The sequence below is a fragment of the Heliangelus exortis genome, chromosome 12 (genome assembly GCF_036169615.1).
Source record: "Heliangelus exortis chromosome 12, bHelExo1.hap1, whole genome shotgun sequence".
NCBI classification, from domain to species: Eukaryota; Metazoa; Chordata; class Aves; order Apodiformes; family Trochilidae; genus Heliangelus; species Heliangelus exortis.
In genome coordinates, this window is record NC_092433.1 from 1,725,082 (window position 1) to 1,737,913 (window position 12,832).

The 12,832-nt window shown below is 40.6% G+C and overlaps 1 protein-coding gene across 34 annotated transcripts in view; it reads left to right on the forward strand.

The window, feature by feature from the left end:
- ATP2B2 (ATPase plasma membrane Ca2+ transporting 2) overlaps nucleotides 1-12,832 on the forward strand; it is a 408,804-nt gene that overhangs the window by 276,672 nt on the left and 119,300 nt on the right. For all 34 annotated transcript variants that reach the window (XM_071755377.1, XM_071755355.1, XM_071755387.1 and 31 more), the window contains one exon: nucleotides 12,398-12,595. In XM_071755377.1, the coding sequence (XP_071611478.1) occupies nucleotides 12,398-12,595 (198 nt within the window). The remainder of the gene's footprint in view (nucleotides 1-12,397; nucleotides 12,596-12,832) is intronic.

Sequence of the window (12,832 nt, forward strand, 5' to 3'; positions counted from 1 at the left end):
GAATTCTGCTCCATTTTCATACAATAATGAAGCTGGCTTAGTTGCTTTTCTTTGATAGCTTTTTGCTACTTTTTTTGTTTCTTCAGCTTTTTGTTTCTCTCCTTGGAACATTTTGTTTCTGATTTGACAAGTACATTGTTCTGTTCTCTTGTTCCATGTGCTGGGGCTCCAGCTCCAGACATCAGCAGTGCTGTAGCAGGGGGATGGGATGGGGATGCAGCCATCTCCAGCCCCAGCTTTGGGAAGCTGAGGTGAAAGTGATCTGAATCAGACTTGATCTAAGGGATTTACCTATTCTCAGCCTATGGATTTATTCTGGGACATCCATTCCTGTCTAAGCAGAATGGATTAACTCTTTGTATGGATGTTCTTCTTTTGGATGGAGTGTCTCTTGCCAGTTGAGCTGGATTAAGCAAAGCAATGAATTAATGGGTGGGAAGTAAAATGAAATAGCACAATATAAATGTAGGTTACTGCTGAGCAAGGGAAATGGTTGAGCCATAAACTTATTAAATGACTTCTGATTTGAGAGCTCATTTAAAATAAAAACTTAAGCTTCCGTGTGCATAGTGAAGGTTAATTAATAACTGCAGGAGGGTTGGTTTTTTTGGGGGGGTGGGCACTAAGAAAATGAGATTTTTGTTTACAGCTGAAGCTGTCCAAGGATGGTTTTTGATCTGAATTTGATGCTTACATTATGGTACAATGAAACATTGTGATTTCTACTGATGTGTCTTAACACAGACCTGTAAAGAAATGAAAGTGAGCATCCTTCTGCTAGAGCTGTGATGCAGAACTGCTCTGTTGCAGTGTCCTGAACGTGCATGTGCCAAAAGACAGGCAAGTTTTCAGCTTCTTCATCTGTAGACCACAAAGTTGGTAAGGTGGAAGTCATTCTTAACAAAAGAGAACCTATTTTATAACCAAAATATCTTTCCTACTTTTGTTTATTTTCCTACAAAACAAACAAACAAACAAAAAAAAATCTTTCCTACTTCTGCCATTTTTGGGTCATTTTTTTGCCAATTTTGGGTCTGAAGCCTCCTCCTCTTAGGGTGTCCTCCTGCACACCCTTGGTTGTTCTGTGTGGTGGTTGCCCCTGCAAACTCACAGGTTTGAGCTCCCCAAGGACAGTAGCTGTAGTGATTTGGATGTCCCTACCTGACTGAAACTATTTCCACTTACCCCAGTGATAAAGTACAAGGTGAGGTGCAAGTCAGAGTCTTGAGTTTTTGACAGAATATCCTATGGAAGCTATGTACTTAATAGAGTAATAAATGAGCTAATTCAGTGCCCTTTTCATCTGTGGAGAAAACTTCAAGGCAAGCTTTGGCTGAGTCTTACATGTTCTAGGAGGTTTCTATTAAGATCTGATTTTAAGTTGTGGGACCAGTTCAGTGTGTATGGTGTCCCTAAGCATTTCTACCCACTCTTACTACAAGCTGGTGACTAGGAACACCTTCCTTGGAGGTGCTTGCTGTGTAATATAATTTAGTATTTGATTTGCACTGGAAAAGGGTGTGGAGAACTTCAGTGGTGCATCCAGCTGCATTCAGACTAGGTTAGTTACTTTGAGGTCTAATCAAGGTGATTGACAGTATGTGCCTCATCTGAGAGAGAGTCTATTCTTCTGGGCTTTTTAGAGTTCTAAAATAGGATATATCAGTGGGTGTTGTGTTCCTAATGGAGTTCTGCTGCATGTGGATATAAGAATAAAATAATACTGTATGCCACAGTACATGTTTGGATTGCTTTGGCTGCAGGTTATACTTTCTAATGATTACAAACTAACACAGGTGTCAAGAAAATGTTGCTTTACACAGTATTAAAAAAAAGGCATCTGGCATCTCTTGGTATTATCCTATTTTTATGATGCTTTATATTAGAGGAATAACATTACATCTGGTGCAAGAGTGACATCATCCCAGCTGAAACACTGCTACTGGTCTGCTCTGCTGTTCTTTTATACCTGGGCACCTTTTGTGGACTGACTTGAAAGTCTTCAGACTCTTTGCTGTCCTCTTCATTTACCCAGAAAACAGGGCAACAGGGAACTTGTTTGAGTAGCTAAATTACCAGGCCCCAGTGACTCTGAACTTGTACTATATATCTGTGCTAGTTATGAGACACTCTCTGTAATGACACTCATGTTGGCACCTTTTGATTCAATTTCACAGCTTCTTCCACTTTTACTCTCCTGATACTTCCTTAGGTCTACAGGAAAGGCAGATGGTGTTTAAATGATGGGTCCCACTTGTTTATGAAGAGTTGGAGCAAATGGCTGATGCTGAGTGCAGCAGTGCTGTGCAGGTAACAGTGAGCACAACAGCCCATGTGCTGGGCTTCAGGTTTCAGTGCTCTGGTTCTGCTCTGCTTTTATGCTCCTCAGCGCTGTCTCTGCACAAGCTGGGCATTGTGGGCTTGAGGGACATCACTGTCACCTGCAGAAACAATGGTGGCATTTCATGGTGCTTGCAGATGGCATCATGATCATAGTGCTTTGTTTTCCTCAGTGCTCTCAGATTTATTTTTTCTTTAGATACCTTGAATATTCTCCAGCACAGACAGCAGCATCAGCTGTGCTGTAGCAAATGCTCTGCCTCTTGCAAAGGCATCACTTGGTGTGAGCACACTTGCTGTGTAGCTGACAGGCTGACATTACTCACAGGAAAAGCAGATGACACTGACAAAGATAGCAATGAAATTAAGAAGAGTTGCCAAGTAGCAGCACTTGGAGGTGACACCTCAGAAAAATGCAGCTCATTGCTATCTGGTTTATTTGTTGTTTTTTCTTAAGTCAGAGTGGAAGAGAACCGAGAATTGAGGCAAACTGGGTTTAGGTTTTTTCATTTGGACTCCTACATGCATCACAAAAATGTTTCTCTTCAGAACATGAGGTTTCTTCTGTTATTTATTTTAATGTAAAAATTTAAAACATCTGCATGAGGAATTAACTACCTTACCCAAAAAAGTCCTGGCCTCATCTAGAAAAAACCCACCTCCTCTCCACACTGTTAGTAGAGCACATGTTGTTGTGCTGTGTTACTTTTAATCTTCCCAGTGGGCTTCATCAACTAAATATGAGACCCTTGGAACTGCTTATACTAAGGGACCTATGGTGGCTGCAGTGACACATAATAATGATAGTAAAGATCTTCCTTACAAAAAGAGGTACATGGGACTTTCAGGATACTGTGTAAAAGCCTCGTGCTGTACTGACTTAGAAGTCAGTCTCATGTGTCTTCAGTGCCATAATGTCTTCATCTCTCAGATGTGCTTTTATTCCCTGGGCATTTGCTTTCTCAGGTTGCTGGGACTGTCATGCTGAGTGGATGGCTGGGGCTCTGTGGAACTGAACAGAAAGTCATGACAATTCTTCAGCAAGCCAAGGCCACATCAACCTAAAAGTAGATTATAGTGTGGAGAAGCTGAGGCTCTCCCTAGTGTCTGTATTTCAGTCCAATGGGCTCAGCTTTGGGGACATTTCATTGAAATAAATGTTTGTCCTTCCAACATAATGGTTACTTCCAAACATTAAGTAGCATGAAGTTGCATTGGGATAAGAAATGGGGCAAATGGAAGTTGCAGGCTTTGTGTCATTGTGACCAGTAGACAGCCTAGCAGCTATTTTGCTAATTGTGGGTTTCTTTGTTGTGGTGTCACTCAGCAGCAGGAGTCCCCAGGCTCAGTGTCACCACCAGTCCCTCTCCCTTGCTACTGACTGTGTGTGGAGGTGGAAGGGGTGGCTCCCTCCTTTTTTTTTTCTCTCTCTCTCTTGACAGGGGAGGATCCTGTGCATAACATGCATGGTCTCAAGTTGTGCCAGGGGAGGTTTAGGTTGGACATTAGAAAGAATTTCTTTCTGGAGAGGGTGCTCAGCCATTGGAATGGGCTGCCCAGGGAAGGGGTGGATTCTCCATCCCTGGAGATATTTCAAAAGAGCCTGGATGTGGCACTCAGTGCCATGGGCTGGGAACCACGGGGGGAGTGGAGCAAGGGTTGGACTTGATGAGCTCTGAGGTCCCTTCCAACCCAGCCAATTCTAGGATTCTATAAACCCAGTGCTATTCCCTGCCCACTGCAAGCTCTGGTCCTGCTGGGGTAGATGATGGTTACCTGTTTGCCTGCACTTAGTCCTCTGGAGTGTGACTGGTGGGAATGGTTCTGCTGGGGCACTTGCATTTCCCCAGGCTGTGCTGAAGCCACACAGGCAGCAGCTGCCTCTGCAGCAGCCAGAGTGGTTTGCTTGTCAGCACTGCTCCCCAAACTGTGTTTTGGGACCAGAAAATTGCAGATTGATGTCAGGGCCTCTTTACCCTTCTGCCCCCTGTGGATGCCATTAGCAATACATATGAAGTGGTGAATTTCTTTGCAGGGTCCAGTGAGAGTGATGGTAAGTGGTTATGGAGGTGTGTTAATTAAGGAATGCTTTCCAATTTGGCTTTATTATATGCTCGTTTAATCCTTGCTCTTTTTATTGGCTGAGACCTTGGATCTCCTCCATTACACTTCTGTGGCTGCTGTTACCTGATTCCTGAGTAAGTTCTTAGCAAGCCTTCTCCTTCCTACAGGGCATCCAGCAAGTGTGTCTTATCCTGTAGTCAGAGAAGCTTGATATGATTTCAAAATTGAAGCCAAGAAAAAGCTTACAAATTATGTGGAACAGTCATAACTTGGCACTGTAACAGCACAGGTTTTATAACGTTTCCACTCCATCATCTCTGTTGAAATGGACTCATCTAAGATGTCAGTGTTCAGCAGGAGTTTGGTGGGTGATAGGTAAGGCTGCACACTGGGCAGTCTACTCTAAATTGTAACATTACCTTCAGTGGGAGTGAAATTCTAGCTTTGTTTAAATACCCAAAAAAAAAAAAAAAGAAGTTTGGAGAAACTGTCTCCAGGTTCTGATTACCTGGAAAGAAGAGATGTGGGGAAAAAAACCCCACTATGTTCCCCTGTTCCCTCTCCATCTCTTTGAAAAGCCCCAATATCAGGCAGCTGCTGAGGGTCTGTGGTGCTCATCAAACCCATGGTACCAGCATCTCTGGGGTGCCCCATGGCTTGGGCTTGGTGTGCTCAGCTGCAGGAAAAGACCTTCTGTAACTTCTGGGTTAACTGAATGGTAGTGCCAGGTGAAGGTCTGTGCTGTTGTTTGTACATAAATTAACAAGGAATTTTCAATTACTTCATTATTATCTGGTTGGTAGTGACTGGGAGCTGGATAGTGGATGAACATACCAGGGTATTAATATTTATTGGTGCCCTGAATCACTAATGGTTTTATTGTATGTGATACCACATCAAGACAGAGCAAAAGAAAAGCATCTCCAGGAGCCTGTGGTACACATGATGAGACATAAGTATATGGTGTAGCAATTATTTTGTGGAGTCAGAGCTGACAAAATGATTTCTGGTGGGATGATTATCTTCCCTCTCAATAGCTGCACCCCCACTGAGAGCAGAACACTTTCAGAAAAGAAATCCTCATTCTTTTTTTTTTCATTCTGGGTCTTTGGCTCTCATTGAATGCTTTGTTGCCAGCCTTTGCAGAAAGGTTTTTGTTTTCTATTTAGACAAGAAAAATATCAGTCAGTTATCTGTTACAATGCATATCTTACCTTTAATATTTTGATGTTTCATCTGTTGCTTTGATGCTGGCTCCTGGCTGTACACTGCACATAAATCCAGTCATTAGAGTGCAAGGAAATTGGAGCATGTCTTTCAGGTGTAGCATGTGGGGTTTTTGGGTTTGTTTTTTTTTGGGCTATGTCATGGCCACTATCAGGATATCAGGATCTGGTTCTGCTGTTATCAGTCCTGTTATGCAAATGAATTGTTTCCTGGTAAATAGCTTCTTTTCAAAGACATTTTATTTCAAAAAGAAATGAGGAGAAGGTAGAAGAACTAAAACCAAAATGACTTAGATGGTGGAAGGAAAGAAATGTTGTGAACCTGCAGGGTATCTCACAGGCAAATGTAAATCAGGAATCCCAGGAGATGTGAATTTAGTCCTCTGAACTGCCACCAAATGGTCTGGGGCAGGGATGTCAGCCTCTGCTGCCTCATAAAATTGAGATAAAGTTGGTGGTGCATTTCTACAGCTACAGAGAGAATGAGAGATTTGCTGTGTATCTGTTCCTAACATGTACATTAGATGCATCAGTCTAAAGAAAGAATTTTAAGCTCTTTGGTTACTTTTTTTTTTTATGAAAAGTAATGGATTTAGAGATGTATTTATGTACTTTGCATGACTGCAGAGTGATTGTTTTGATTGTAGCCTAGAACAGGGAAGGTTTATGTAAGGGTTTCTGTACTCAGCTTGATGCTTTCTGATGCTGAAGGGTGATCCCAGTCCAGGGGGAGAGCAGGACATGGGGGCTTGGCCAGTTCTTGCTGTCAGACCTGATGAGGGAGGATGATTAATGAGGAAATAGATGGAGAGTAAATTAATTTCCTTGCCACTTGTGTGCTCCTCTTTCTCTAAGTTGGTTGTAAAGGTCCAGCTGAGAAGCATTTGGGTCAGGGGGCTGTTGACAGCACTGCCAGAGAGACTCAAAAGTAGCAGCACCAGCAGAGTAAAGCTTCCAGGACTTATACTGGATGATTTGTAATTCTAAAGGCTTTTAATTTTTGGACAAACATCTTAAAATTTATGTAAACAAATTTAAGCAAGTGATAAAAAAAAGAAATCTGGTAATGATATTCATTACACTTCACAGACAGCTTTGTTGTTCTGAGATTAGAAGAAAATCATTTTTCTTTGAGGTGCATTCACTAGTGAAATTCAGATTCAGCTTGCTGAAAGTAGCAAATCCTCTCATTAAATACTCCCCAACTGGTCTCTCAACTGTTTTTTATTTTCATATGACCTAAGCAGAATTTCATTGTACTGAATCTAGAAATTGTTCATGAAACATGATAAAACTGAAAGGTTTTATCTAGACATGAATGTTTGAACTTTGCTGTACACATCACATCTTCGGTGTGTGTCTTTCTGGAAAAAATCTTTTGTCAATAAAACAGGGACTTTAATCCAATGTATATTTTGTGGCTTACCTGCTGCCAAAGCACAGATGTTTTACCCTTTAACTCCATGACCTACTAAAGGCTGATGCTGGATTACATCATAGTGTGCTTGATGACATCATGAGGGACAATACAGCCCTTGCTCAGTATTAGATCAAAACCATAGGAGCAATCACAGCTTATTGTGTGTGTTTCCTTGCATTCCTCAGTTTCTTGAGGAACAGTTTCCTAAGGCACATCTCAGAAATTAAATCTTGTAACTCCTTGCTATTAATTTGAATTGGAAATTTGACTTTTTTCAGCTCTTTCCCTCAATAAGGAGGTAGTACCACTTAGATTAAAGTGCAAGAAAAAAGGCTACTTTAGTTCTGCTAAAGCTTTATGTAGCAGTAGGAAGGGCAGGTTTTGTTTCATAGTTAAGTGTGAAATAAACAGGATTAGTGAAAGAAAGCAAAGAAGATGAAATAATTGTCAGGGTGATACTTGGTGGGTTTTTTAGTTTCTGTGAAGACCTCGGGAATGTGATGCCAGGAATGCTCATTATTCAGGGAGTTTGAAACTGGAGTGATAGCAGCTCATGGGATCAAATACAGATCTGTGTTCTCATGGGAAGAATTCATATCAAAATGTCTTTAGAGCTGACTGACCAAAATATGTGTTACCTCTATGTGTTAATTTTGATAGTGGTTCAGCATGACTGAGAAGCCTTTACTGCCCTTGTTGAATAAGGCTTTTTGCTTTTGAAGCTCTATAGGCTGGAATTTTTAAATTACATTGGTTACAGTGTTTGCTACTTGAGATTTTAATCTGCCTTTCGGGATACACCAGAAAATGTACAGAAGAAAATAAGTGAATAATTGATTTTCACAATTTGTGCAAATGAAAGGTCTTCGTTCTTCATCTCACATAAGCAGATGTGAAACATTCCTTAAAAAGTTGTACTGCCTTTTTTTTTTTTTTTTTTAAATTGTTGTTTTAATAGTGATGTGCTTTTGTTATTTTTGCAGCATCAAAATCATTGTCTGTCATGCTCTGTTTGGCTGCAGTAGGGATGACTGTCAGAGAAAGACCATTTTCCAGGAAACATTAATTGAAATGATGGTTTTATATTCAGCAGATACAGATAAGGAACAGAGAACATTATTTAGGTGTCATTTCTCTGGTTTTAAAATTCTTTTCTCTCTCTAAACAATTAAAAGAATTTCTGTATAAAGAATTATATCAGAATTCTTAAGAATCCAGATTAAATCAGAAACGCATTTACTGTACTCCAGTGCATTGTATAAAATGTTTTCTATTCAATCATGTTCGTTCTCCCACAAGCTTCTACTAAATTTTGGGGAGAAGTTTTGGAAACTGAAATCTTAATAACTTATTCAATTGCTTGGAAGTGTCAGTGATAAATTTCCCAAACCACTGTATACTGCTTGTGTAGAAATTTAACCCAGATCTCATTCATCATCATTCCAAATCACTCGGGCCAAGCAAAGAAGTGCATTGCAAGGCTTCAGCATAGAAAAGCACTTAAAAATAATAAATATTCCTGCTTATGTGGACATGTGAACACAAAACCAGCCACTCTGTGGCTTCTTGTCACACACAACAGAAGTTGGGAAGCTGCTTCTTTTGCCAGCAATGTATGAAGTCTGACATCACGCTGCACTGATACTTCCATTCATTTATTTTTTTTTGTCCCCACTCATTCCTTCTCACTTCCTCAGGCATTTTATACGTTCATCAAGAAATGATCTTTCAAGTTTTATTTCCAGTGCTCTTTTGTTCTTCCCACAGACCTCAGCACTAAAGGGACGAGCGAGAAACCCGAATGATAGTCAGGAGCAGTCATGAAGCCAGCATGTGTAATACAAAAAGCCCACAAAAAAAAAGCCTAGCAGAAGGGAAGCCATCTCCTGGTTAAAAGCACTGGTGAGGACAGATGTCCTCTCCCAGATCTTGCTGTGCTAGCTGACATTTTTACCATCTGCACTGCCCCTCAGCAGGCTCAGCCTGGGCAGCAGCGTCCCGCAGCGCTGCCACGGAAAGCACCACCGACCTCTTCAAGCAGCTCTCTTAGGCTTGCTCAAAACACCTCTGGGACTATTTAAAATGCTGTTTCTGAATAAAGCTGATGATTAGAAAAAGAAAAGGAGCATCCCTACGATGCCTTCTGCTATCAGTAGGACAGAGAATTGATGGAAGCTTTTGCACAGTGCAGATCTGAACGTTGCCTCGGGTTCTCAGTCACGTTGCTCTGGGCTGGAGCTCTTTGGGTAACTTTGCCTCTTTCTGACTTCAGTAATGCTTAGGACTTTTATGATGAGGTTTCATCATCTGGGCTGTAGATTTTTTCATTTTCATTTTTTCATTTTTTCAGCCTTTCCTTTCTCTATCTCTAAATAGAGAAGATTTCTTAGTTTCAGTGGGATAGAAGAAACACCATAAAATTTTGTTGAATGTTTTTTTGGGTTCTCTTGGTTTGAGCTGAACATTGAGTTTCATTTTCCAGTACTTCTAAATGATTTACAGGAAAATTTCATAATTAAAGATGAATATGCTATCTTTTTTTTTCTTTCCTTTTTTTTAGGTTGAGACTGTCTTCTTGGTGAATAATTTCACCAAGACACATAGATTTATAGATAAGAATAAAATCACACGTGATGTTACTTGTTTCTCTTTCTGTATCTTAAGGAGGAGAATATTTATTTTGAAAAATTAAATGATACAATTAAATATGTCAAAATTCCAGTGAAAGTTATTTAGACTGTAGTCTGGAATATAATGGTGACTGTAAATGCTTTAAACTCAGGCTAGTCCTCAGACTTATGGTGTCTAAATTTCTGTGATTTCTAAATGAACAGTTTTTTATGCTTAGTTTTTTATGCTCTTTATGCATCTCTTTGAGTTCCAGCATCTCACTTTGCTCTGGAATCTCCTCAATATGTACCTGTATTTAGATGTGCATCATGATCAGTAACATAAGGCAGGATACATGGACTTTTTATGGCCTCCTGACAGTAGATAGTGTAATTTCAAAGTGGTGAGTTCATCACAACTAGGTAAATATAATCAGGGGTGTTGAGAAACACTCCTGCTATTTCCTGTGCTGCTTTGGCCATCCCTGTTGAGCTGCTCCCCTGCTGGCCCTGACCCACCACATGGGCTGTGTCAGACAGCATCTGTGGTTCAGGTATCTCCTCCTTCCATTTCCCAATGTGCTTTTGAGGTTTTTTTCTGTTTCAGAGTTTCATGTTCTTGCTTGTAGATGCATTTTGTAAATGCCTCTGCCCTGAATCCTCACCACTGCCAATGCTGTCCTTGTACTTTCCCCTTGTGTATGAAGTCTCTGCTGTATTGGGTCTGGGGGCCTCGTGCACATTTTGTGTGCCATTTTCAGTGCAAATCCATCCTTGTACTGAAGGGCTTTGCAGCCCTCTGCAAACAAATCAAAATGCAGTTGTGTGGTCTCTGCTAAAGGCTTTTCCTTGTGTCAGATCCCATCAGGGACCACTGACTCCCTCATCTCTCAGGTTGTCCTAACTCCTGTCATCTCTGTTGATTCACAGAAGGGCTCCTGGCCTGCAATCCATACTTCATAGGGAAGTGTTCCCCTCCCAGTGGAATCTGGGAGCTGCTGGAGGGGCAGGGAGGTGTGAGAAGCTTTTGGCTGAGTGATGGAGATGAACGTAGACACATTTCATAATAGCTGGAACCTGTCACAGTGTCACTGAGCACTAGGTACTGAAAATTAAATGAAGTGAGGTAATAATAACTACAGCATGCCTTTATCTGGGAGGGCAGGATAGTGTTTCTTAGAAGCTGAAGGTGAAATAAAAGTTTGATGAGTTAACCAAGAGCCAGAAGCTACACAACAGCTGTAATCAGATAGCTGAAGTGAAAGGTGAGTCCCCATCTTCACCTGCACCGTGGCAGGATTGCTGTGGTCAGAAAAGCTTCACTTTCATCAGGAGGAAAGTACCCTGGGGCCTGGTGGTGACTTTCTGGTGGGGGACACAGGCTCCTGGGAACAGCTGCACCAGTCCTGAATGAGGGGGTGGTCAGGCTGAGCATCCTTAATACTTGAGGATCCTGCTCTGATTTGCTTGACACCCTGGTGCCATCAGTAGGGCTTCCCCTTCCTGCTGTACCCCTGGGGTTGGTAACCTCTGGAGGAGGCAGGGGCTTGCTCTAAACTGTGTGAGAAGAGGACTCACACAGTCCTCTTCTTCCTGATCACAGGATCAAGCAGTTCCTTTTGCAGTCCCCTTTGTGTTCCTCCAAGGTCAGCTCTTAATTCAAGTATTTTTGGTGTGAATAACTTCACTGCTGATCACACTCAAACCCCACAGTTTTTAAGTGTATAACTGAGTGTATAAGCTGATAGGGAGTATTACTTGGCAGATGTGTGTATGCTGCTGAGAGTGGTATATGGGCACAGTTATTCTACCCTTATAGTTGCAATTTTGGGTTTTTTTTTACCCAAAAAGGATAAGAAAGCTGACAGGGAGTATTACGTGGCAGATGTGTGTAAGCTCTTGTCTTACTGCTTTATGCTGCTGAGAGTGGTATATGGGCAGTTATTCTACCCTTATACTTGCAATTTTTGTTTTGTTTTGTTTTTTACCCAAAAAGGGTGCTGGACATGCATCCACTAAAAAAACAAATGAACAAACAAAAGAAAAAAAAAGGGGGGAAAAAAGCACCTAAAGGTGCAACCACACATTCTTAAGTTGAAGCATGATGCAAAATAAATTATTTTCTCTGTCTAAGGAACTATATACTTTCCTTTTCAATTTCTTTGCATAAAAACCTGTCACTTTGGCTGTCTCTTTTCTTAGCACAAATTTGATGTGGTTCATTGCAGAGGGTGTATGTGCAGCAGCAGAGATTGGTTGAAGTAGAACAGGACAGGGTTTATTGATTTATACCTTGAGATCATGGACCTGAGGTCAGAGCATGGATATGTCTGCTACATCTATGGTGTTGCTGAAAGCTGCCAACAGCCATTCCAGTGTCACTCCAAATATACTTTATTTGTGCTTTATGATCTATTTTCAGAAGTCACTGTGCATGTTATGTATATCCAAGTATACATAGATCGTGTTAAATTAATTTTAAAACTATTTTCTGATTAAAACTGGCAGGAATTAGTATTAAATAGAGTCCATAAGGAATGTATTCAGAAGGTAAGGACAAGTCACCTTACAAAAGCAAAATTTAAATGGAATATCTGCCTATTTGTTAATGTGCCAGAGGTGGTACAGCTTGTAGTTGCTCTAGAAGAAATAATTTGTCAGAATTGCCAGTACAAGTGAGTATTTTCTCTTTCATTGCAATTTCATATAATTTTATTTTTGTTTTATTTTATTTACAGGATTAGCTGGCACTGCTGCAGACCTAGAAAAAAGAAAGCTTATTTTTGGAAAAAATTTTATACCTCCAAAGAAGCCAAAAACATTCATACAGCTAGTCTGGGAAGCCTTGCAGGACGTGACTCTTATAATCTTGGAAATTGCAGCCATCATATCTTTGGGGCTTTCATTTTATCAGCCACCTGGAGAAGGGAATGAAGGTAAAAACTTTTTATAAAAGTCATTTGTATAAGTTTAAGTAAAACCAGTCTTGTATCTCAAATTGATTTTATCTCTACCTTCCAGAAGGTTGCAAACAGGAAATTTGAATGTGGTTTGTTCCAATTACCATCACATGTGGTACTGACATATTTTTTGTTATGTTTGACATTTCCTTATGCAAATATCTGAACCCTGGGACATATGCTGAATGAGTTAAAGAAAAACTTATTTTTCTT